Genomic DNA, 27,605 nt, shown 5'->3' with positions numbered 1-27,605 from the left:
ACACAGGGTACCCAATGGAGGAGCTAGAGAAAGAACCCATGGTACTGAAGGGGTCTGCAATGCTATAGATGGAGCAACAATATGAACTAACCAGTACCCCCAGAGCTCATGTCTCTAGCTGCATATGTAGCAGAAGATGGCTTAATCAGCAATCATTGGGAAGAGAGGCCCCTTGGTCTTGCAAACTTTATATGCCCCAGTACGGGGGAATGCCAGGGCCAAGAAGTGGGAGTGGGTGGGTAGGGGAGCAGGGCAGAGGGAGGGTATAGGGAATTTTTAGGATAGCATTTGAAAAATATATAAAGAAAATATACAATAAAGGAAAAAATATGTTAAAAAAGAAAATATTTCTCATACCACAGCATAGAAAAATTTTAGTTATTGTGGCTCTTTAACATTCTGTCAATGGCAGAGCACTGTGTTACTTTTCCTGTAGGAAAAGGAGCAAATATCGATTCACCCCAAGTAGACTATTAAAAGCAAACCAAAGAAATAATCCATAGAAGTCTAACTTGGAGTAATGAGGTTATTGGGGTTAAACACAGGGGTACTCATGATCCAAAGGCAGGTGCAACACCTCAGTGTGACTGAGAACTCATGAAAGCTGTACCAGAGTTCCCTGCACAACCCACAACTAACTTGCTATCTGCTCCGCTGGAGAGTTTTTGCTTGTTTTATTTATTTATTTATTCATTCATTTATTTATTTATTTATTTATTTATATTTTACAACCTTGGGTAAGGATCTTATGGATCTGGTAAGTTTTATAAGCATGAGCTCCTTGAAGCCTTGCAAGTTTCATTAGCTTTCTGAGTCTTAGGACTCTCCTTCTCCCTCCAAGTGAAGATGATTCAGTTTGGAATAAATGGTTTCCCCACAGCAGCTCAGCCCAAGGATTCCTTCTAGCTGCTAGGAAAGTGTTGAGCAATGTATGGACAAAGTGTCAGAGTTAATGGTCATCGATGTCCATGTTTCAGATGTCTTTGCTCTAGAGAATTGTTACCCCACAAAGGCAGTTCTCCACCCCTCATCCTAGCTTTCCAATATTTCCACATATTATTTGCATTGGGGGGGATGGCAAAGTGAGGGGTGGCTTTAAAAGAAAGGCAAACATGAATTTGAGTCTAGCATTAGCTCCTTATCCTTTAGGTGGCCCTAAGTTCAACATCTAAGATAAAACTCCATATACCTTGAGGCTATCACCAGAAAATCAAGCTACCAATAGAAAGTACCTAGTCCACTGGTTGGCTTGGTGGGGCCTCAAGAGGTGTTAGTTAAGAATAATGGTTGATTCTTGGACCGTTTGAGTTATATCCTGAGTTTGACAACAGTGCACACTCAGAGTCTGGTAGTGTGGGTTTTCATGTTATTTGTGTTCCTATTCAGATCTCATCCTCAAGCAGTATTCACTTTAAATACTCCTTATCCACAGAGAGGCCATCACCCTGTACTCATTTGCATACAATTAACATTTCCAGAGGCATTCAAGAAGGAAGAAATCAATCACCCTGACAGCTCTCCACACCTTTGATCCAGTCTCAAGATTTAGGGGAGCCACATGGGAATATTTTATCTCATGAATCTAAACAGACCTGGCACTTGATGTTTAATACAGCCCACCTAGGAAGTATGACAGAAAGCCCTGTTCTGTTACCTTGATATAACTGTAGTCACATTTTTAAAGTAGTGGTAGTCTAGAGAAGAAAAAAAAATAAAATACATACATTTTAAATGACCTAGGCCTAATGTAGGCAAGCTAGCTTGATTTGAGTTTAGGTCCATTGACTGGACTTGTATACCCCATATATTGTACAAGATACACTCAGGTTAGATTGTTCAGCAAGAAGGGAAAACAATCTAAGAACACTTTCATAGTCATCTTGGCACAAAATCACTCTATGTTCTTCTTTCTAAATATTTTTAGAATATTATGCCCATGCCTCATTTGAAGGCAGTGTTGTCAGAATAATTTTTCTGTTTGATTTTTTTTTCCCTTTTATTTGTTGAGTTCTCCACAGAGTATAACCCAGGTTTTCCTTAGAAACAAAGCTTGTTTTTTTTGTTTGTTTGTTTGTTTGTTTGGGGCTTTTTTGTTACACTATACTCAACTACATCTAAGCCTAGTGAGAATGAAAACAGCCAATATAATTAGATTCAAAAATAAAAAATCCCAGCTCTGTGGTAAAGAAAGGACTTGGCTGATGGTGCAGACATGAAGGGGAGAGACTGAAAAGAGACCAGGAAGCCATGAGTGTTGAGCACACTAAAATCCTTCCTCAGGAGGGCAAGCCTGTGAATCGGTGCACTGGGTAGCTCCTCAAATGCAGTGTCATCTCATTTAAATTATTTGTGTAAACCCCCAAATTACGAGCTAATCTTAAAAAAAAAAATGAGAAATTATTCGTGATTAGCAGTTGGAACCTACAAAGTTAAGTTAGAGGCGAGGTGAGGAGACTTCTTCTAGACAAGGGAAAAAAAAAAAACCTGGCGCAAGGTAAAATAACCATTTCATTTACTCGACAAACATTGGTCTCTTCTTCCCCATTTCCTAACTTAGCTAAGGGCAGCTTCTGAAACTCTCTCTACCCTCGTTTACGTCGAGTCATAATCTGAGCCATTGGTCCTCCTGCTTGTCCATCTTTCCTACTTCTCGCCACTTATTTCTTATTTTTGAGACAGGGGCCCATGAAGGCAAGACTAGCTAGCCTTCGACTCACTATATAGCCAAGAATGATCTCAAACTTTTGATCCTGGCATCTCTACCAAACACTAGCATTATGTACATTTGCCACCATTCCTGGTGTGTATAGTACTTGAGTTTGAACCCAGGAATTTCTACACGCTAGGCGAGTACTCTACCAACTGAGCTACATCCCAGCTGCCTCTCTCTCCACTTATTTAACTCTCATTTTCCCGTGTCTCTTCAGGACCTCTGCAACAATCCCTTGACTCCCTGTCAAACGGAGCCTTTTAAAATCAAAAGCTGCCTAGCTCATAACTACTTCTTCGATTTCTAGGTGAAGTACGTACTATCTGCTCCCAAATCTATGTTCACTTAAACTTCAGCAGATGATCTTATTGGAAGGCCAGTCTTTTCAGGTTTAGTCACGTTAACATGAATTCATACTGTATCAGAGTGGACCCTCTTGTGACTGGTGCATTTAGCACAGGAAGAACATACAGAGAGAAACCCATAAAGCAAAAAGGGGGACTTCAGCACGGAAAGGACCATGTGGAGACAGAAGCAGCGGAAGGAGTAAGACACCCTCAGGGACTACTGACAGCCAGAAGCTGCCAGTGACATCAGCCTGCTCCCAGGGAACCCCGCCCCATGGTAGGATTTGAATTGGGTCTTTCCCCATTGAATCTCATGATGAAGTTTAATATATATTATAAGTGATTAAGAGGTAGCACCAAGTATGGCTTTAAGATAAAATTAAGGCTTTCTGGGCATTAATAGATTAATCAATCATTTCATGCCATTTCTATAAAATTGATTAGTGGATTACCTCAACAGTATCTCTGCTACAAAGCCACTTTGGCTCTTTCCTGTTCTCATTCTGTCACCACTGGGTGATATGTTTCCCTTGGGACATGTGACTTTAGACCTTGGTGCTTAGTCTCAGGATTATATGTAACATATACATTTCCAATGTTCAGTGGCAATATCCTGACCTATGCAGTACTATGTATTTTTCCTCTCATAATATTAACTCTGGAATTTAAACATTTAGTAACTCTATTGATGAGTAAAATATTAATTGAGTTAAGACTATTTCCCACAAAGGTTCTTCTCCAAATATGTGAATATCCTTGATGAGTATGGAAGACTCATTCCATTTCCCTTCCCTCTTTCACCAAATGAATGCTGGATTTTTCAGAAGCCTGCATGCCCAACAGAAAGTGTACTTGCAGGGCTGGATATTTTATCCATTCATCATACAGAAGCCAACTCTATTGCTTATTCATTGTTACGATGTAAATACTTTGTCTATATAACCCTGTATTCCCCAACACCTCAAAGTATTTAAATTATCACATATCTTATTTCATATCACTTTGTAATATTCAAGAGACTCAATGTTGTTTTCTTCCACGATGTTATTAATACATTTTTGTAGTCATCATTGTCTATTAGCCAACTAGATTGAAAGAAGACAGAATAAAGTTGGTCCATTGCATGCACCAAGTGGAACACAAGGCCTACAGCAAATTCCTTCATCTCTACACTAAATTCAAAAAGTAACAGTTGATCAGATGCATAACTGAGTAGGAGGTGATATTGTACAATAGATTATAGAATGATAAGAAAGTATCAGGACAGCCTCAAGTGATCCATTACATAAAAAAAAATAAAAATAAAAAAAATAAGCCATTTTTTGAGTTCTGATGTTTAGAGTTCACAGATGTATAAAGATACTTGAGGTCACCAATCACTCTGTGTCATCTGACTTCGCTGTACCTGGATTTCCATATGCAGGAAACAGTGATAATAGACATATGTATCTCACCAGTCCTAGAGCTCTAGTGAGGTGATTCGAACACAGAACCTGACACTTGGTAAGTGCCCTGTTAAGATCTGTCTTGGGAGTGTTGTGGTCAGTATTTCCACTGATCCTCTTAGTATTTCATTGTCGTGTAGCTCCACTTATTTTGGTTTGATTAGGATTTGGGTTTCTGAGGCAGAGTCTCACTCTATAACCTAAACTGACTTGGTTCTCTGCAATCCAGGCTGACTCTGAATTCATGATGGTACTGTTACTTCAGCTTTCTGAGTGTTGAAATTACAAAGCCACTACACCCAATTTAAACATTTTCTTTAAACAAGAAAACATGTTCCACAGAAAACAAAGTCATCAGGCCGTCAGACACTGAGTTGACTTTAAGTGTAAAGAGATACAAACTGAAATGTCTACCCTGCAAAAGATAGAATAATCGAGGAAAATTAGATTATGTTTTAGGCTGTTATAAATGTAACTTTTATTTACCAGATGTAATTGTTGTCTCAGAGTAATTGTTGTCTCGGAGGCTTACTGCTGAAGAAGCTCACCCTTTCTAGTTCATTCTGAATTCTGGCTGGCTGGTTCATCTCAGCTGTTCTGGCTTGAACGCCTCTCCAAGCAGATTGATTCAACCTGGTTTCTCTTGGCTTTCCACTGAATTGCTGTTCTTGGCCTCAAACTAACTGTGCCAATTTGTTCTAATCTTCTGGCTCCTTCTCATTCTGTGGCTCATTCTATTTTCACCTGCAACCTTTCTCTAAAACTGTCACAGTAAAACTCTCTTTCACCTCTCCCCCTCCTCCTCCCCCTCCTCTTCCCCCTTCTTCTTCCTCCCCCCTCTCTGTGCTTGCTCTGTTCTCATAAGAGTTGGGCATATCCAGCCCGGCGGTGGTGGCGCACACCTTTAATCCCAGCACTTGGGAGGCAGAAGCAGGTGGATTTCTGAGTTCAAGGCCACCCTGGTCTACAGAGTGAGTTCCAGGACAGCCAGGGCTATACAGAGAAACCCTGTCTAGAAAAACCAAAAAAAAAAAAAAAAAAAAAAAAGAGTTGGGCATATCCTATCTCTGATTCATTCTGTTAAATCTTTCTCTGAGTTGTCAATTTGTCTACCTTTCAATTTGATGTCACTTTCAAACATGGCTGCTTTCTTCTACAAACTAATCTTACCCTCGTTGCCAGAGATTAGTGGTGTGTACTAAGGTCACATCTCTATTCCAGCCAGACCACACTATAGTCCAGAGCATGTCTGCATTCCCGCCAGATCACATCAACCTAGAAGGTCTGCTGGTGTGATCCCTTGCAAAAGCATCCATGTTGCTGGATTAAAATTTCTCTACAGGCTCTTAAGGGTAGTTCTTGCTTGTGGATTGAAATATAAAAGAAAAAACTGGTGTTTATGGATGTATGAGTTTTACAAGGATTATCAGGGTAAGCTTAACTGATAACTTATTTTCATGATTTTCAGGTTTTCAGGCATAAATTAGAAAGCTGTTTTTTTTTTTTCTTAATAATTTTCTCTTCTGAGCATAAAATGAACCCAAGTTCATAGTTAAACACCAGAGAAATAAGTTCATGATTCAATTCATTAGCCAACCCATCTGTTTTCAGGTCCAAGCACCCTGAATCCCAGCCCTTGGGAGGGGGAGGTAGGTGAGTCTCTGTGAGTTTGAGATCACCTTGGTCTCTAGTTCAGGACAGACAAGGTTATGTACAGAGACCCTGACACACACACACAAAAGAGGAGGAAGTGGAGAAAAAAGGAAAGGAAGAGGAGGAGGAGGAAGATAGATAGATAATAGATTTATAACAGATAGATAGATAGCTCTATTATTTATAGATAAATAATAGCTACTTGTCCTGCATAATGTTACTTTTGTATATGTTCTCAGGGAGAGCTCTTCCCTAGGGAGGACTATTTCTCCTGCTTTCAGCATTCCTTGGTTTCCTGTAGTACTTTTGGTAGAACCAAGACTTTGATGTCTTTCCTCTATCCTCTTTCGCATGTTTATTAATGTTTTCCTTGTTCAGCTCCTGTTTAGGTAGTCATGTTGATGAGACATTATAAGTGTAGTGGCTTCTTGTAGATCCCAGTCCCAACGGGTAGTTTCTTCAAAACAGTCCTAAACTGAAGGCTCAAGTACCACAGCAGGAGACAAGATGGAAAGATTGAAAGCCTATAGGTGAAACAACAATAAGAACTAATCAGTACCCCCAGAGCTCGTGTCTCTAGCTGCATATATAGCAGAAGATGGCCTAGTCAGCCATCGTTGGGAAGAGATGCCCCTTGGTCTAGCAAACTTTATATGCTCCATACAGGGAAATGCCAGGGCCAAGAAGTGGGAGTGGGTGGGCAGGGGAGCAGGGTGGGTCAAGGGTATAGGGGACATTTGGGATAGCATTTGAAATGTAAATGAAGAAAATATCTAATAAAATAAGTTTTAAAAAAAAGAGGACTGGGGCATTTGAAGTGGGATTATGTCTAAGGTAGTGTGTATTTTAAGGGTTTGTGATATATTAAGTACGTTTTTCATTATTGAGGGAAACATCCAATAGTTAATATCAAGTTAGGTGGAGTCTGTGATTCTCAACCTTTCATGTAAGAATTTTACAGGAGAGTTTTTAATTTCAAGAGAATTTACACCATGTACATAAACAACTTAATCCGTAAATTGACAGCAGAGTCCCACAGACCTAATTTTGATTCCCAGTGTTGTACCCTGGGAGCTGTACAGATGTGAGTAAAAGAATATCACATTCAATGTCTCAGCTTTTTTGCTTGTTGAATTGGAATGCCACAACCCACAATATGGAGTCACTGTGAGACACGCTTGAAGTAAATGTTCATCCTGGGATTGTCTGGGAGATTGCCATCATTAGATACCCTACCCTGCTCCAAGGGGTATCCTGATATCCCCCACAATTCCCAGGGTGGCAAGAATGTTTCTGTGCTTCTTTGCTCGTAGGCTGCATGTTGTTCAGAGGCAGTGAGCACACACTGAACCTGGTGTATATCGGACGTGATTACTATTTATTGAGGGAAATTGAATTGAATAGTCAAATAGAGTCAAATCTGCGTGCTCTTTTGGTGTCTAATGGAATGGTGGAAATACGTGTGATGTGACATTTGCAAATACATAATCAGAAGGACTCTCCAGGGCATGCATAATTCGTAAGGCTGTGGTGAATTTTTGAAAGGATTTTTGAGGGAACTGATGAAATTTTAAAAGGCCTTTCTTTCTCCTCCTCTCACCTCTGCCACTATTAAACAGGAAGACAGCATTGTTCTTGTGCACTGGCCTTGGAGGTGGATGAACCCTGTCTTTGGACATCAGCTGCCCTTTTCTAGACCTTGTGAATCCAGTTTTCTGGATGACTTTGAAGGGCAGAGGTCAGCAAGCCCCTTGTACCACAATTAGTTACAGGGCTGTATTTCCTTCCACTTATAACCTAACAAATGTGGTCAGTAGCCACTTAGGGTAGCCAGAGCTTATCACTATATATGATGGAGCTACTGACAAAAAAAACAAAAAACAAAAACCAAAAAACAAAAACAGAATTAGCTAAAACACAGCCTTCATTTAACATCTTTCTAGTTTTGCAGGAGTAAGTCTTATTGGCTAAACCACAAACCACACCCAGAGCTGAGTAGATTATGGGACACAAAGTTATGATCTTTTCTCTCAAGAGAGCAACCCTTTCAAAGTTGTTTGGAATCTCTTAGGTAAATTTCTTCAGTCCTGAACCAGTATAGTCAGTCATCTATAAAACAAGACAGTAATACTCACTTGTCAGTAATACCAATATGTACACATAAAGTACCTCTTTCTCCATATAGATAGATACAAATGTAGATATAGATATATTTATCATTATGTATATACATATATGTGAATATTCATATACCTGTCTATTATTGCATTAATCTACATGACATTGGCAAAAGCAAGAATCATAACCAGGACACAAATACATGCTGTAGGTATTTCTCAAACAGAGTTGTTACATAAATGTGTGCAAACAATCTACTCTAGTGAGTTAAATTTCTGTTGTCTGTAATTCCCCTCCCAACATTCTATAATATATTGATTGTAAATCCTGCCTTGTCTCCCAACTACCTGCAGAATCCCAGGAAGAGAGAAAATATCTGTGCTGGTTCATTCGCAAAGACAGAAGTGAAATAAAATGCTCTAATATTAATCATTCTTGCTCATTTTTAATGCTTAAAGTATGAAAGCAAAGAAATATGGAAACGGAATAAAGAAAAAGTAATTAGCATTCACCGAGCCCTGTCTGTGTCATGACACAGGTTGTCCTCATTACAGAGAACCCTCTATGGGAGGCCAGATATTATTCCCATTTTAGAGACAAAACTATATATACCATGCTGCTGTAAAATAAATTGAAACCCGCCTGTCTTAGTCCAGAGCAAAATTGATTTCTTCTACATAGTATGAAGATCAGGCTGGCAAATAGATTGAGCCACATTCCAGTAGTTTCCTAAATGCCCACCAGAAAAAAAAAATCATTTTTCATTTAAAATGAACAAAGCACTTTCACACTCACTAGGAAACAGGTCTATAAATACGAATTGGCTCCTGGGAAAAATATCACCAGCTCTGCCAGTGATGAAATATCATTTTTTTCAGGTTCATGAAGCTGTTTTACTATACGTGCTGTGGGCCTTTTAAATGCTTTTAACTTTGCCTCATTTTTTTTTTATTATTATTTCATTAGTTTTTAACTCACTGGGTTTTGGTTTTCCTGACAAGCCAAATGAAGCATGGTAGTCTCTATTTCATCTGTGTTACCATGCTTCTGTGAGAGTGTGTTTGTATACATGTTTTGGAACTTGATCCCAGCTCTCTTGATAACCGGAACACAAATGAATGGCAGGCAAAGCATATGTGGTAGGAGATGACAAGAGACGGTGGTGATAGACAGATAGATAGATAGATAGATAGATAGATAGATAGATAGATAGATAGATAGACAGACATAGACATAGACATAGACATATAGATGTAGATAGATAGATATTCCATATATGAATACAGTGAAGCCTCTGTATTCCTGAAGCATGAAAGAAGCTTATTTTCTGAACAATTAGACAAGTTAGTAAACAAACTCATAGATCGCCCCATGCAGATCAGCTGTTGCTGTGTTTGTCCACAGGGCCCCCAGACAATGTTTGAGCACCAGTTGAATCTAGCAACCAGCCTTCCCCAGTCTCTCTCTATAAGCTGGGTCTTCTCAACTAATATAAGTCTATATCTCTCTTGCCTTTCCCAAACCCCTTCGCTACTCTTATGCCTGAGCATAATGCAGAGTAAATCATTCAGTTAGAAGCAGGAAAACCTGTGTGCTGAGAGAATAGTGTTCAAAGAGATTTAAGGAGAGTAGGCCCGAGTGGGCAGTTTTGTCTTTTTAACACAGGACACACTGATCTCATGAAGCTGATGAATTGGGCGCTTGAATTTAAATCCAAGAATGGAAATTGAAATAAAATACAACCTCTGGGACAGATGGGCTACACTGGCATTTACCTGGAGGCAATTATCCAGGAAGGTAGTACAGACTAACAAGGAAGAGCGCCATGACTTCTACACTAAACTCTGGTGTTTCCAAAATTTTAATAGGTGACCAGAAGAGAAAGAATGAGGGAAGGTACTAAAGTTGTCAATAGCAATGATAATTAAAAACAAGCTACCTGATAATAACATGCTCAGGAGACCAGGGTATCTAAAAAGCTGGTAGGAATGGAGTCATGACGGGAAGTGGTAGATGCCTCTTGAAGCCTCTGCTGTTAAAAAGTTGAGGATCATGAAGAGCTACAAGTGACCCATTTCTTCTTGATGCACAGTAACATAGAGAGACACATAAGAGAACATGACAATCCAAGCTGGGAAAACATTAATGTGTAGCACTAGGGATCCCAAATCACTGGCAATATAAAGCATTTGTGTTTTTATCTTTGTATCTCTTTAGAAAGCACAGGGGACACATGGCTCCCTGTACTGGCCTCTATTCTAATGACATTAACGTCTTATGGCAGCCGTTTTGATCCCCGTGTCAACAAGATGGTTGCATAAGAAAGATGGACTACAGTGTGCATACAATGTGGCTACTTCCATCCTCAGTGCAGAGCAAAGTACCACCAAAATCGTTCCTAATTGTGCAGTCCCTGAATAGCAGTCTAAAAGGAGGGGACATCTGAGTTAGCTAGCTGGCTTGGGAGGCTGTATGGATTTTGAAAGATTGAATGAAAAGAGGGTGAGTCACCAAGCAGGAAACTGTTTCAAAATTTAGAGGTGTCATTTCATTGTCTCTGGTGTAGAAACAGCATAGTCATATTTAAGCATCAAAACTCAGGAAAAGATCCTCAGATCCTAAATGAAGAGAAAAAGCTGAGCCTGCTGTTATAGGTCTATAATCTCAACTACTTAGGAGATCAATGTGGATGATCACAAACTCAAAGGCAGCCTGAGTTACAGAGTGAGCTCAGGGCCACGCTTTCTGTAGGCTTGGTGAATCTCTAATTCCCATCTTTGTGTTACCTTTGCCCAAGGTAATACAGCTAAGATATAAATTCCAGGGAGAATGATCTTGACTTGATCCTTTATGTTGAATGGCTTTCAATAAGTGTCTGCACTTACCTAGGCCTTGGTTTTCTTATCTCCTCCTTGTTGGAAGAGGTAAAGGTGAAGGTAAGTGGTTGTTAATGGTACTCTGTCCTTTCTGTCCTATGGTAACAAGTGTAAAAAATATTAATATTTGTACTGTAGTTTTCTAAAGATGCTGATCCTCTGGGGCCCTCTAAAGCCATAAATACTGTGCAGACAATATACAGTTCAGGCTTGGACTATCACTATGACACAGCACACAGCTGGGAAATTCTAATAAACTTAAAACAAGTTCTGTGCTTGATGATGGATGAGATACATACAGGGAGAAACCTGTGGGATTTGAGTGTGGTAGAGAATTTCTTGTCCCAGTTAAAGGCAACTTTGGGGCCCAAGGTGCTAAGCAAACAATGACCACCAAAGCTACACAAGGGCAGTGGCTTCAGGGATCTGTTTCATGAATTCAGAGAATGAGATTTGTGGACAATGAAGGTTGAGTTTTAGGGAGGAGCTTTATTGTAACTTAAGAAAACAAGTGTGAAGGCTATTCCAGAAAGAAGGCGAGCAGAGCCCTCAGCCTTCCCCAGAGGTATAGAGTCCTGATAGGTGGGTCCTTGGGAAGACCAGTGAGGTATCTGATCACACGTAGCTTCTAGGCAGCTGTGCTCAGTACGTTGCTTTTTAAGGAGAGAAGCAAGGTAACAAGAAACCAGAGGGTGGTCCAGCGCCTCTACACAGTTCTGACATCCTGACCGCCATTCAAGACTGAACTTCAAACAGAACCTGGAGTGTTCTGACCTCTAGACAAATAAATCTGTCTGATTTGGGGTGGGAGTCCCTGCTCTAGCTACCTGACAAGTTTTTCTCCTATACTCATCACTTTGAGCTTATGTATGGTTAATAGGAATGGCATTTATAATAGCAACAGTGGAAATGACAATAATCATACCAGTCGTATTAGGGGCTCATCAGAGACAAAGAAGATGAAGTACGTGTGTGGGTGTATATGTACGGGAGGACTGTGAGTGCACAGGCCTCAAAGATAAGTAGAAACCAAAATTACTCTGTTAATTCATTCTAAGGGGTTAGTTTACGTGATTCTAGAGGTCAGCAAGTTGAAAAATCTGCACTTCATGTCTAAGATGTTCAGAGTGCAGACGCAGGAAAGAGCCAAGGCTGCTGTTGAGACTCTACATCCATCTGCTATGAATGAAAGCCCTTCTGTTGTTGAAATCAGCCTTTTGGTCCTATTCTGGTCTGGTTACATGAGGACCACACACATTTATAGAAAGTTTCCTGCTTTACTTAAACGCCATCCATTTAAAAATTAACCCTACCCAAAATCACCTTCACAGAAATACCCTGACAAACATTTAACAGAATATCTGGGTACCACACATATAAAACAGTCCATCACTCTGGATCTTAGTAGCATCATGCCCACGAATGGTTTCTAATGCTTTCTAAGACTGAGTAGAGTGTCTTATACGAAAAGACCTTCAAGGGATCTCGAAAATGACTTTGAAGTCTTCAATCCCCGAGAGGTGCTTAAAAAGAAAATATTCCCAGAGGGCCTGTTGAGCAGAGTCTAATGCTTTGGGGGCTCAGTGAGCATGCTCTTTCTCCCTAGCAGTGGCTAATTTCCCTTCAGGAGAGCACAGCAGTTTGCACAAGTGTCATAATGCCCTTGCTTTGTTTTACAACCCCAAGAAGTTGCCTGCATTTTTATTGCTAGAGTGTCACGATTTGGCAACTGTACCTTAAGTCTTTTCTAAGCACGCTCAGTTGTTAGCAGCTACAGGTAAGGATGGGCTTCCAGACTTTCCCTGCCTGATGGCTTCCTTTGCTTTTCTTGGAGTATCTTTCTCCAGTCTCTATTCTCTAGGCTCAAGGAAACGGGGAGAGTGAGTACTTCACCCAAGATAACAGAGTAACATAGTTAAGTTACAAACTCTGGGCTGAGGTTTGTATAATGTGGTCTTGGTCTCACTGCAGGTAGTACCCCCTGTCTCACTCACAGTGGGCATCCAGTGATGGGTACACAACAGCTACAACAGGGGAGAGCCACACCTACAGGTTTCCGATTTGCTATATCTTGGAACTGTTAGTGAGAGAGACCTGAAAAGATGAAAGGAAGAGAAATTCCTGAAACTAAATTTGTGTGCCCCGCACCATGAAGTTGCACTGCCTATACCGGAATATAGGATGTGTTACAGTGTAGCCCATGGCCTATGCTTTGGCTGCTGAGATGAATGTAAACACATCTTAAAGCTCCTGGTGTGGAGTAACCACCTGCAGTGTAGCGGGACCTATATGTACAGAGCTTTGTCTCTAAGTCTACACAAAAACTGTGGGAGGCTGAGATGATTATTCACACTCTATAGATGAAAAAAAAAAAATGAGACTCTAAAAAGCCACATCTACTAGCAGTCTCGGAAAAACTGAAGATTCAACTTCATCTACTAGCAGTCTCAGAAAAACTGAAGATTCAGCTTGACCTTGCCTGACCCCTCCAACTTTTCAGATTCTATGTCTAAGTAGAATAGATATGCCTGGGGTCTTAGACCACTGTAAAAGAGGCAAGAGTGTTATGTGGACTTTTGGTCCCTCATCAAATCAGTCTGAGATACACCTAGGAATCAAGCAAGCAGCAGGCTCTGCTACTATGCTCACAACTAAGTTTTCTGTCCTAGGTGTAAAATCCTGGAACCTTTTACAATATAAAATTAAATGCCAGAGTCCAGGTTTTGTTTTGGGTTTGGGTTTGGGTTTGGGTTTGGGTTGTTTGTTTGTTTGCTTGTTTGTTTTTCTAACTACTAAAAGAGCCACTGAAGGGTTTCCACTGGGCAGCACAATTGTCTCTCCACATAGTACATCTGTTCATTACTCTGTATTTCCCAGGTTCCGTCTGTCCTTCAAAGGCACAGCAGCTTCAACACCTATGTGCCACTGGAACTCTAAGGTGGTGCTTGAAATAAAGCAGGAAGCAAATATTTAGCCTGAAGCTATAAAATGGTAGACGCTGGTTCTTTCACAAGTAGACTCTTTGAAAACGTGTGGATACTTCATTCCTCCTTAGGGAACAAAATACCCATGAAAGGAGTTACAGAGACAAAGTTTGGAGATAAGACAAAAGGATGGACTATCCAGAGACTATCCCACCTGGGGATCCATCCCATAATCAGCCACCAAACCCAGACATCATTGCATATGCCAACAAGATTTTGCTGAAGGGACCCTGATATAGCTGTCTCATATGAGGCAATGTCAGTGCCTATCAAATACAGAAGTAGATTCTCACAGTCATCTATAGGATGGAACACAGGGCCCCCAATGGAGAAGCTAGGGGAAGTACTCAAAGAGCTGAAGGGGTCTGCAATCCTATACGTGGAACAACAATATGAACTAACCAGTACTCCCAGAGCTCATGTCTCTAGCTGCATATGTAGCAGAAGATGGCCTAGTTGTCCATCATTGGGAAGAGAGGCCCCTTGGTATTGCAAACTTTATATGCCCCAGTACAGGGGAACACCAGGGCCAAGAAATGGGAGTGGATGGGTAGGGGAGCAGGGCAGGGTGGGGGGGAGGTTATAGGGAACTTTCGGGATAGTTCCCTATCTAAAGGAAATGTAAATAAAGAAAATATCTAATAAATGTAAATAAAAAAATATCTAATAAAATAGAAAATAGAAAGAAAGAAAGAAAGAAAGAAAGAAAGAAAGAAAGAAAGAAAGAAAGAAAGAAAGAAAGAAAGAAAGAAAGAAAGAAAACTGCACATGTTCTGTGAAATAGATGCTGTACTCAGCCAGATCTTGGCAGGGATAAATCATTCAGACTAGGCTTGACACATTGATTTAGCTTCCCAAGGGCAGGCATTACAGACATAGACAACACATCTAGATCCAAATCCACGACATTGCACTGCCTGATTTAAACCCTTTGATCCTCAGTATCTTTTTGTGCAAATGAGATGAAACCAGCAACTCTAATGGATGGGAAGTTTCACTAAGCAGTGGATGTGAAACAAAGTGGATGTTAAATGTTGCATGTTATCCTCCACATTGCCTGAAACCCCAGAGCAAATTTCTCTTGGTGCCTGGATGTTGGCTGTAGTTTATAACTCTTTGGCTGCAGTAGAGCAAAGATGAGTCCTAGGGAGTCCCTGGGGTTGTGAGAGCCAGAGGGAGGTGAGGGCTTTTCAAAGCCACTTGGGCACTCTACAGCTGCATGGAAACTCAGAGGAGCTGCCTGTGAGATGGTGCTGTCCTTCTTCTCCTTTCCTGATATGAACACTTTCATGAACTAACTATCTCCAATTCCTCACTGTTTCATCTTTGACTTCTCCTCAGAGGTACTGTAGCAACTGATGGGCATGAAACCATTTTGGTGACATGAATGGAGAACCAAGCAGGGAATCCAGAAGGCAGCTGCTTCATAGATTTTTTAATCCAACCAGGGTTTCTTTTAATGCAAATGGAAAAACCCAGGGAAGAAAATAGATGGCGAATGTGAGCATAGACTCTATCCAGGGCCACAGTCTGGCTCCAGGAAAGATCCTTTTACTTAAAATTTCTAAAGCCAGAGAAGTCTATATTGGGCCTCAGTAGGAGCCGAGAATTGTAATAAAGGGTAAACTTGCCTATTTTCTTTCAGTTTGTGTTTTCAGGGACCTGAATGATGTTTCCCAAGCAGTGAACAAATCTGAGGGAAACAAAAGTGCTGAAAATGGGCTTTTATATGCAGACTCCAGGCAAACTCCCATCGTCTTGCAGAAAATGCTTTACAGAGGGAAGACCTGGGAAAGTTGCCAGTAGCACAAATGGCTAGAGCCTGGCAAGTCTGCGTGCTGGAGAGTTTTTCTATGAAAATGTTATATTCAAGATACCCCAGGAAAGCACTGATAGCGTAATGTCAAGTGAGGATCCAAATGAGCGTTTTAGCTTACAGACTATTTAGCAAACATTTTGTGAACATTCTACCCTTCCTCCTAGAATCCTTACAAAGATGCTGTTTGTGAGTTCATTCAGAAACGATCAATTTACTTAGCACCTGCTACTTTCAAGCATTGAGGAGGTTGTCAGGGATCCTGAAGTGAACAAACGAAGACACTAACAACATCTTCAACCCATATGGAGTCATGGTAGCAAAATAAACAGCCTAGCACCTAGAGTGAGCATTGCAAAAAGGGGGGGCAAGAGATAGAAGTAGTATCTATACAGCAGGGCAAAAGTGCCTAAAATTTCCTGAAGGAAGGGGAATTAAATGACTTTCAAGAAGTACCCTGAAGGACAGACAGGACTCTGTGGAGGCTAGCACAGCCTTGCCACACCCTGCTCAAGATTGTCACTGAGGTTGCTTAGTCCATGAAGCACTTCCCTTGAAAGCAGCAAGCTTGCTTAGTCCTGCTCGAAAACAGGAAGATCAGAGGTTGGATGTTCTGAATCCATCTAAAAGGCCAGGCACAGTGCCAAGTACCTGAAACTGCAAGCGTGGGCAAGTGAGAAATAAAGAGGAGAAGACATGTAGTAGATATGTAGAAGATATGTAGAAGCATGTGCTCCAGCTATGGAGAACTATGTGATAAAGTTCCAGACCAATGAGAGAGAGAAAGATCCAGCCTCACAGAGAAGGTGTCTGAGGACCAACACCTAAAGTTATCCTTTAACCTCCACATATGTACCATGCAGGCACACAGCATACACATGTTTTCACCCAGACATATTTAAGTATGTGCACGCATGCATACACACACACACACACACACATACATACATACAAACTCTCTCTCTCTCTCTCTCTCTCTCTCTCTCTCTCTCTCTGAGTGACAAGGAGGTACTGATTATAGATTTTCTTAAGAAAGTGACAGACCCTCATTGTGCTATTGGCCAAGAGTGAAAGAGAAGGAGAAGTGCGTAAGAAGGGACTGGAATCTGAAACAGGGGTCAGCATCCTTATATGGGCTCTGGAATGACAGTCAAATATGAGAAATGAAATAATGACAAATAGGAACCTTATGAACCCAGAATCAGGTCAGTAGACTGTGGGCTAGCTTTTCCATTGGCACATGGCCTAGAGCCATCAAAGAAGCCTGTCCAGTAGACACATAAACCTAAACAATGACCTTCCTCAGTTCCTACTCAATATTGTTGGGCCATCTTTCAGCTCCAAGTGGCCCACAGATAGTCGCTCTTCTCTCCTGTTTGGACCATGTCATGTATTTACATTCAAATGGTTTCTTTCTGCTGGTGTGTCTGTCCTCTGGCCCTGGCTCACCAACACTGAATTTTTGTTCTCCAGGTAAGGTAACTGTCCTGCCTACTCCCATTGCAGTGAGCAGCGGGCTCCTTCTAGTATGTCACACCTACCTGTGCACAAAAGGTCATGGAAATCCTGTCACTCAGGACAGCATCAAATTAAACAAGCAGATGAAAGGTCAGGAAAAGACATTGATTTGTCTAACGATGATAGCAAATAAGCCTAATTTTTCTTGCTAATTCCATCCATCCAGAAAGCCCTCTGCACAGGTTTACATGGCTGAGCTGCGGGGCCCTGTGGGAGATCATTAGTGACACCTGTCACTGACAAATGCTAGGATAGTAAGCCAGGCATCCTAGCAGTCGTTTTCAACCCCAACTCTATTCAATGCCTTCTACCTCTGAGAAGCCTATTTGATTAGAGACATCCTTGACAAACCTAGAAATATAACAGTCTCTGGCATCTTCTTTCTTGCCATTCATACAAGTCTCCTAGACAACTTCCTCTGATGCTCATGTTTCTCCAGCCTACTTCGTAGAACTTAGTCTAAACTATTCTCTTGCCTGGGCTGCTGCACTGATCATGTCATTTCCTTCTTGCCTGCCTCTCTCCAGAAGAACTATTTCATTGAACATACTGTTTTCCATACTTAGCTGAAATGATACAGAGATACGGGGAAGCCATCTTAAATCCTGTCTCTGACCTTTAAACAAAAAACTTCAACTGTTTCTGGTTACTTGGAGATAACTATCCAGCCAGCCCCCACTCTTCACTTCACTTACTCCATTTGACTGTGCTCCATCCATGGTCCTTCTTTTAGCATCTCAAACATGCCATCATCCTTTCTCAATCATCCTTTGCAAGTGTTTTTATCTCCCCTTAGGATGGCATTTCATACCTGCCAACACACACACACACACACACACACACACACACACACACACACACACATGAGCACATTTTCAGGCATATATCTGAACTTAAACTAATTAACTATTCATCTAAGTTAATCACACTCTCGTGTCTCATTATGGACTCTCAGAGTATCAAGTAGATCTCTTTAATTGCACTAGTGATAGATGAAATTGTATAATTATTTCTGTGATCATTTCATTAATGTCTACTTCTCCCACCAGACCAAGTAAGATTATATTAGGCTCTCTCTTATGCCCCACTGAATTCTGAATTCTGATCTTAGTTTAGGGCACCAAAACTTACTAAAGAAATTATGAGTTACAATTTCAACATCTACATTATGATCTATTATATTTCACACAAAGATAAAGTGTTAATAAGGGAGAATGTATAAATTTTGAGTTTATGCCTGCTTACTTTGCCCTTATAGAAGAAACTATCATGAACATTTCTGGAGACAATAGACCAATACTGTAATTTCTAAGTCTAAAGTAGGTAAGATCATAGCATCAATGAAAAGTTCTAGGAATCTATTTGAATACAGAATAGCAAATTAATACAAACTAATTTGTTATCTTTTAGTTTAAAATTTAAACATCATTAAATAACAATGCTTTTCCAATAGTAAAGAAGTAAATACTCTTATTTCACAATTACTACTTATATAAAAGTGGAGCAGAAAGGCAAGAATCTACTTAAATTCTTCATTTAAAATATCATAGATAAAAATTGAAGCCTAATATGTGAGGTGCATTTCTAAATACTAGAACTGTTAGTGCTAAATAGAAGAAACAAAATAAAGACACACATCCAACTCAATTTCCACAAACAAATATTGCCTTTTAGAGATAAATCACTATTATTTGGGGAGGACCTATGCCTCCTCACAGGACTAATGATTTGAAGAGAGGTATCTCAGAAACTAGGTTTTTGATATGACAACTAATGGCTTCTGAGAGAAACAATATCGTATGTGTAGGATAACTCCATGTAAACTATTTGTAGACATGTATATATTTTGGAGTCTGACAAAATAGCAGGTTTCCAAACGGCTTTCTCAAATGTCCTTAAAGCTTGTTATTCCTCCCCTCTACCCTCTTATGTCCACCTTTCCAGCTTGACCCCACATCTACATGCTGTTCTCTATCCACCTTTATGTCACATGTTTTTCCTCTCCTGCCTCCCTTAAGATATTTCCTTCCCTCAGAGAAGAAAGAGAAGGGGGAGGAGAGGAGGGTCTCAGTAAGAGGTGGGGACTGGGAGGGAACAGTGATTGCTTGGGAGATAGATAGATAAATAGATAGATAGATAGATAGATAGATAGATAGATAGATAGATAGATAGATAGATAGATGATAGTGTCTTAGGGTTTTACTGCTGTGAACAGATACCATGACCAAGGCAACTCTTATAAGGACAACACTTAATTGGGGCTGTCTTGCAGTAGGTTCAGTCTATTATCTTCAAGGCAGGGGCATGGCAGCATCCAGGCAGGCATGGAACATGAGGAGCTTGGAGTTCTACATCTTCATCTGAAGACCTCTAGAAGGCTGGCTCCCATGTGGTTAGGAGGAGGATCTCCAAAGTGACACACTTTCTCCAACAAGGCCACACCTACTCTAACAAGGCCTCCTAATAGTATAACTTGCTAGCCCAAGCATATTCAAACCACCACAGATGGATAAACGGCATTTCTTTCCCTCACTCCCCATGTCCCTTTTCTAATCTCCTGGGTTGTATAAGTGCTCCAAGCTAACTATACAAACCTAAATATTATAAGCTAAGATCCACATATAAGAGAAAGAGAAGGCACAGCCTTTGTCTTCCTGGTTCTAGATTATCTCACTGTATTTTTTTCAGCTCCATCCATTTACCTATAGATTCCATGGTACCTTTGCCTTCACAACTGAATAGGATCACACTGTATATATGTACCACACCTTCATTATCTGTACATTCATTGAAGAAGAGCTGGGTATTTCATTTCCTGGCTATTGTTATTAGAGCTCAGTGAATGTGTACAAGCCAGTACCTCAGCGGTAAGATATAGAGCCCGTTGGGTCTATATCTCCCAACACTGGTTGGCTAGGTCATAGAGCAGATTTATGTATAGTTTTTGAGGAATCCCCAGATTTATTGAGGTAGTGGTTAGATTCTTACCAGCTGTGAGTATTCCCCTCCACCACATCTTCCTACCACTTATTATCCTTTGTTTTCTTGACCTTAGGCATTCCTAATAGCAAGTTTTAAAGATAGTCAACACAAAATTAAGTGCTGGTAAGTGCTAAGGGGAAAATGAAATAAAGCAGTATGAAGAGGGGGGTGAGAAGTAGGTGGGCCCATGGAGAGGCCTCTGTGAGAAAAGGAACTTGAAGTAAGGAAATAAAAAAAGTGAGCAGTGCACATTATTTTTCATTTATTCAATTAACTAGAGTTGTTTATGAGCTGAATCTTTAAACACTTGAAGTGGCTGCTTTCATCACCCCTCCTGTCCATAAAGCATTGTTGATGAATAAACAGATCTGTTCACACATTTCTGGAGCCCTGTGGACCACCAGGGGTGCTCCTGTGGGATGCTGTTGCTCCCCAAGGCTTTGCACTCACTGCCTGCTATAATCCAAAGGCAGAATTCAGACACACCCCACCCCCACCTGGCATTGGCTTTCAGGAAGAGAACACCTCATGTTACCCCTCTGGATGCAGCTACAGCTTGGCTCCTGCAAAACAGGAAGAGGCTTCCAAGTCACCACTGGATCTGCTTCTAAGAATCATCCCAAGACTTGCAAGTTGAGGAGTAAAAAGCGTAGCCTTTTCTCTGGTGAGATTCAAGCTCTCTAGGCCATTAGACTATAATTGTTCGAGGTTGTCCCAATTGTTTGATTTATCCCAATGTTTCATATTCAGATGCAGATTTTGTTTGCCTATTCATCATGTGTGCACTTACAGAAGTCTCATTATGCATGGTCATTTGCTCGGACCTTCTGTACACAAGAAGAAAAACAAAAACAAAAAAACAAGATTTTAAACGAGTTCAGTTTACTGAATGTCTTATACACAAATTAGCACCTTATGCTGTGGTAAATGTTGTGAGAAGGAACAACCCAGAAGGGTAATATGTCAGAGTGAACACGTAATCCCTTTCATAAAAGAAATGAGATTTGTGTTAAAATATGAGGAAGAGTGGGACTCTACATTGCTAACCAGAATACACTCTGTCAGTGTTCTGTGACCCGCTCAGCATGGAGGACACAAGATGGACAACACTGTCTCTTCTCATCTTACAGGGTCTGACATTGTGTGTAGCAGGTCAGGAGAGAGGACAGAAGATCCATTCTTTGTTTAAGCAGACTGTGTGCGTTCAATTTCCGAAACAATTAAAGTTTGTACTTCGAAGAACTAGGCCTCGAGAGAATTTTTTTTTCCAGAAACTTCTATCTCTGGGAAGGTGAAAGAAAGCACTAGAAGAGTCTGAAGGGGCTAACAAACTGAATACTGCCCTGTCTTCGTCATGTGACCGTGGGAAGTTATTTTACCTCTCTTGTTTAACTACAATTAATAATTCCCTCTATACAGTGATAGTGAATTGTACTTGAGATTATGTGTGATGGTCCCTATTTACTCATTGTCTAACCCATCATGGGTGCTCTAAGAGCCATTGAAAAGATGAAGGGTAAGGGTCCTACCCAAGCATGCCAGGAATGCTCTCAATCTCTACCTACAAAACTTCCCCCAAAGCAGCCAGCTTCTCCCCTTGCTTCTCTTATGTCTGGAATTATGATGGCACACAGGATGTTCTCAATCACTACTTGTTGAGTGGATGATTAAATTAATAGCACAATTAGTAAAACTACTTGAAATCTCATTCACTATTCAGGAACTCTACTTGACCACAACCCCTGTATTTCTTAGTGCCATGAGCCTTTTAATCCCTGGTCCTCACAGTGATACTCAGCGCCTATCAGAGGAGTACCTGACTGTTGTCCTAATTAAGGGGATTTTCATATGTGTGTGAATGACTTTCTGTATTTATGTGCCTCACAAAAGTGCCTTTTGTCCAAAGAGGCCAGTAGAGGACATTGGAGTCCCTGAACTAGAGGTATAGATGGCTATGATCCACCATGTTTGTACTGGGACTCAAACCCTCGTCCTCTGAAAGAGCAACCAAGGGTGTTTGACTGCTGAACCATATCTATAGTCCTAAGAGTTAGTTTTATAAGAGCTTTGTGGAGCCCAAGAAATGGCTCAGCAATTAAAAGTATGTACTGCTCATTGAGAGGGTTTAGATTGGTTACCAGGACCCACATGGTGGCCTACAACCGCCTTATAACTCTACTTTTAGGGGATCCAATATCATACATACACACATTAAAATTAAAGTAAGTTAATAAGTTAATACATTTTAAAGAACATTGTAGATTTGGTGGGAGGGGGTTAGCCAATATTTTTGTAGAAAGTGGAACTGGCAAAAAGCATAGTATTTGGGGTCACGTGATTTAAGTACTCTGCTATTGACGTCTTAGGTGACCAGCTTGCCAATGCCAATCTTTTGGTCTTTCCTATGAATGTCAGCTATTACAAACTACATATAATTTAAGGCTTCATCTAGAGCCTACCAGTGCTTGATATAGAGTAGGCTAACATCATCTGACAAGCCTCAATATCCCAGACACCTTTAAAGCTTTAAACACTGTGCCTACCTGATGCTACCCTTAGAAGCAGAGCACATGGCTTTTACAAAACTGCCAGCCACTCGGCCAGGTGGTCAGAGCACAGAATCCATGAAAGAGTGTGTACTTTATTTACATTACCCACTCTTACCCAGATTGTGTTAAGTGGGTAAATGGCATCTTAATTAAATGTCATCCACCATCCTGAGCACCAGTCCTCCTTAAAGCCATGATTAGCACCTGTTCCTATTCAGCAGCAATTGTATGAACAAGGCTATAAGCACCTGAGAAGTTGACAAATAGTATTAGGGACAATGAAAAAGGCATGATGTATGGGCATTTGGGAAAAAAAAATACCTCTCAAAATCACTGTGGGACAGCTTTCAAGAGAGGAAGAAGTGTCATTATACAGCACTCTGTGGTCACTTCATTATTAAAGCCCTTTGTATTCGGGGCAGGGTTAATTAGAGTAGAGAGAAGGGAAGAGTGATGGGTCCTGGCAAATTCCACTTCATTCATTCCCACAGCAACCCCACACAATAGACAGTGATATCACCTCTAGACAAATCAGGGATCATAGGCACACATCGCATAGCTTGTAAAATGCTACATCTCTACTTCTTGTTGGGAACAGCATGCAATACCTCCTTGAAACTCAGAATACAAAGACTCCTTCATCCTGTAAGAATCCCAGCACGGAGGAGAAGGAGAAGGATTGCATCCTGGCTCTGCGGCTTATGCGATTAGTACATATGATGAGGGCTTTCTGCGGAGTTGCATTTAGACTCCTGTAATAAACGACAATGCTTAAGAGCCGTACAGTGGCACTAAAAATAGTGATTAGAATGCATCTGTCTCCATCTGTGAATCAGAATCCAGACCTCTTGTCTGGCTTTCACCACACATGGATGTTTGAAGATTTAGTTTGTGTTGCTAGTTAGTTAACAGGGGCTTTCTTTTCTCTATAAAAGTAATCAGAATTAGTATAGACTTGTATCACATCAGATGCCAGGCCTCCATTTGTGAACGGCATGTGTCTTCATTTCTCATTTTGATAAAGAGTTGGTGCCTCTGTGGTAGCCTACACTGGATCTGCACAATCCTGAGCCTGTCAACAGTTAGTCACAGAGCTACTGGTTACCGGTAGATCACAAAGGAGGAGAAGTCATGTTTTGTTTCTGTATGTACCCATGGTTTAGCCTGCTAGGCATGAATGGATAGTTCCAAACCCATGACCCTGGATAAACAGAAAAGAACAAAAGACAGGAATTTGAGAAAAGGACACATAGGGAACAGTAAGAGATGATAGGGATGAAGTGAGGTCAAAGAGGAGTTGGGTGAGCATAACTAAAGCATTGTATAAGTGGGTGAAATGGTCGAGGAATGCATTTAATGAAAAAAAATTTTCAAAAGAGACTTGGTGCTTCATAAGCTGGCTTCCCTACTACATTTCCCTGGTTTCATACGTGCAGCAGTTCCTCCCATCAGCAAGACTTGGGATCCACCCATCTCAGTGAGACCTTCTTTCCCTCTGCCAGTCCTGTGAGTCTTTTGTTAATATAACTTCCCACCACAAGCATTTCTGGAGCTTCCTCCACTGAACCCACTGCCTCTTCCCTTGGTTCCACACACAGTTCATTGCCCAAATGAGTCAGAGAAGTATTGAGAGTAGTTTTATATCACTGTTCTATTAGTACCACTGAGCTCCTTCTAGTTATCATTAGAATTAAATATAAGCATCTGATGCTGTAAGTTCAGTCTATATGTCTTTTCTTATTGTCTGTTACAACCTCCTCCCTTGGTTTACCAACCTTCACTCACATCCTCCCTCAATTAAGCGGAAGAAAGGAGTGGCTCATCTCAAATACTAGGTCTCTCATCATTCCAAGGAAAGGTCATCCATTGCCATGATTTGAATCACATCATCAGCCATCTCATTCCTTGATGACCTTCTGCTCTTCCATGTGGCTCTTCACATCTCATGTAACCAGTGTCTCTGGGTGTGGTGTATGTGGTATCTCTTTTTTTGCTATCAGACTACAAACACCATCAGTAGTCAACACACACTTGCATGGTCAAGGAATGATACAAAACTTGCAACTCTTCCAGCAATCTAAGAGGCTTTGGTCTTCTATACCTCTACTCCCAACCTAAGTAGGTCTCCGAGTTCAGCCTAACAAGCTGTTCTTCTTCCTTCTCCTAGGAGCGGCTTGTGCTGTCTGTGCTCCCCAGGTTTGTCGTCCTAGAAATGATCAACGACATGACCAATGTGGAAGATGAGCATCTGCAGCATCAGTTCCACCGCATCTACATCCATCGATATGAGAACGTCAGGTGAGGACCTTGACACCCTACCCTTGGTCTCCACAGGATCAGTAATCATCACTGCCTATCATTCTCATCGCTGCTTTTAGTGCCAGATGCCGTATAGTCCTTTGTTTACCTGATTAACGAATTAAGGAGTGATCATTCATCAGAGACATTTCCAGTTTGAGGCTGGAGAAGAATGTTGAAAATTTTATTATTTTGCTGATTGATTTATTTCAAGAATTTTTTTTAAAGTTAATTTGCTATATTTTAAGTCCAAAAGCCATTTAGAAGATGATAAAAAAAAAAATTCATCCTAAAATCCCACCCGGAGGCATCAGTTATATTCCCTCACACAATGTGTGAAATCAACATAAAAAAGATGCAGCTTCTTTTCCATTATAAATATATTCTTGTAAGCAACCGTATACACACACATTCATACATTCACCTGCCTTGTTATCTGTTCACTCTTCCAAATACACACCCACCTACCCATCCACCTACCCATCCACCTACCCATCCACCTACCCATCCACCTACCCATCCACCTACCCATCCACCTACCCATCCACCTACCCATTCACCTGTCCATATAGCCATTCACCTGGCTGTTTGCACCCATTTTGTGCTCAGCATAATAGTAGTATGTGTGGCAGATACTAAAATCCAGAGAGTTGCCTCCATTGTAATGAAGACCTTAATTTAGTTCTTAATTTTGACTTGTTCTTGTATGCGGCCTTGAATAATTCATTTCTTTCAATTTCAGTATCTGTCTGTGAAACGAATGATTTAGCAGCTATCTTGCAGAGTTTTCTGTAGATTACATGAATGAAGATACATATAGAAAGCAGAGGTTTAAAAATCCAGTTGAGTATCAGCATATTGTAGATTGTTTCAGACACACTTCCTACTTGCAAACAATCAGTCCTGGGTGAATTAAAAATACACTTAGAGGCTACACTGCAGCTCCCAGAATATCTGAGGAACGATATAAAAGCAGACTGGGAGGATGGTATGGAATAAAGAAAGGCCACAAAGGCAGAAAAATAGCTCAAAACCACATGGATATACTAGGCCATGTAGGAGGCACTACAATGGTTTATGCTTAGACCACTTCTTCTGGGGAAAAAACCACAGTCATGACGTACAGGCTACCACAATTCCTCAGCAGATGTGGGATATTGCTGCCTTTCTTCATTCCAGTTTCTGTTCCTCTGGCTTATTTTTTCTTTGCGTCTCAAGTTTAGGCCTGAGGCAAATGTATATGATTGGCTAAGCCTAGTCATTTTCTAGAAAAGCCAGATCTGACATTTTCAGCTTGCACGATTGAATTGTATTTCCCTACTACCAAATCACATAAGGCAGCATTGGATACAAATCATTGTATAGACGAGCTCCTAAAATGAAACATACATACATACACACACACACACACACACACACACACACACACACACACACGCACACACTGTCCCTTTCTTCTCAGATTTGTAGTAGCACCACCTAGGAGTACCGATGTGTACTACAGCACACATATTCTGGTGCACTGTCTGGCAGAGAGCAGGCCTTTAGCAGTGATAGCAGCCACCATGATTTAGATACTGAAGTTGGCCAAGACGAAATTGGCAAAAAGCAATCCCAGTGAGAGGTGTACCCACACAGAAATTTGGTTCTGAAAAAGAAAATAGGAGCCCATCAATACTGACTCAAGATCACAGTATCTATTACCCAACACGGAGAGGAATTTTATTATCAAGTGTGCAGAGGATTATAATTGACTGTGAATTTTAGGAGACAAATCGAGATCAAGGAAGTAGAGGATGGGGTCTGGTGTAGAGAAGCTTGTCTGGAACAGATGGTTCCTTTTGGCCGTACCTGAGACAGGGGTCAGTCAAATTTTAAAAGCAGAGACATGAAGTCTGGACAAAGGGTCTGCTCGAGCTAAGGATGAGCTTTAGGCTGTACATGTGATAACTGATTTCCCACTGCAGTTCCCCGGTGGCAAAGTAGCTTGACAATCAAAGCAGGCCCAGACAGAGCAGAAATTAGATGGATAATAGAAAATAATAAGCAAATAATTAAATGTTTTATGGATAAGTGTGTGTTACGGATCATAGATACACATATATATTTAAATATGTGTATACACACTCACACACACAGCTCTCACAGAGGTTGCTTTTTGCAAAGGTCTGCTTCGCAAAGTCTAGCATCCAAATGAGAGTTGCTGCTATTGCTACTAAAGGCCTGAGTCAGAGTTGTGCTCTCTGCAGGACAGTATACTAAAATGTGTGACCTCAGCTCCAGGTACAGAATGTTCACAGGTATTGGAG

General features: G+C 40.8%; 1 protein-coding gene across 4 annotated transcripts in view; it reads left to right on the top strand.

Moving 5' to 3' along the window:
* Adcy8 (adenylate cyclase 8) overlaps positions 1–27,605 on the top strand; it is a 208,830-nt gene that overhangs the window by 62,796 nt on the left and 118,429 nt on the right. For all 4 annotated transcript variants that reach the window (XM_021216372.1, XM_021216371.1, XM_021216370.1 and 1 more), the window contains exon 3: positions 25,166–25,296. In XM_021216372.1, coding sequence (XP_021072031.1) covers positions 25,166–25,296 — 131 coding nt within the window. The remainder of the gene's footprint in view (positions 1–25,165; positions 25,297–27,605) is intronic.

The sequence above is a fragment of the Mus pahari genome, chromosome 17, assembly GCF_900095145.1.
Source record: "Mus pahari chromosome 17, PAHARI_EIJ_v1.1, whole genome shotgun sequence".
In the NCBI taxonomy this organism is placed as follows: Eukaryota; Metazoa; Chordata; class Mammalia; order Rodentia; family Muridae; genus Mus; species Mus pahari.
Note: the sequence above shows the minus strand (reverse complement) of the source record. Positions and strands in the feature narration are given on the sequence as shown.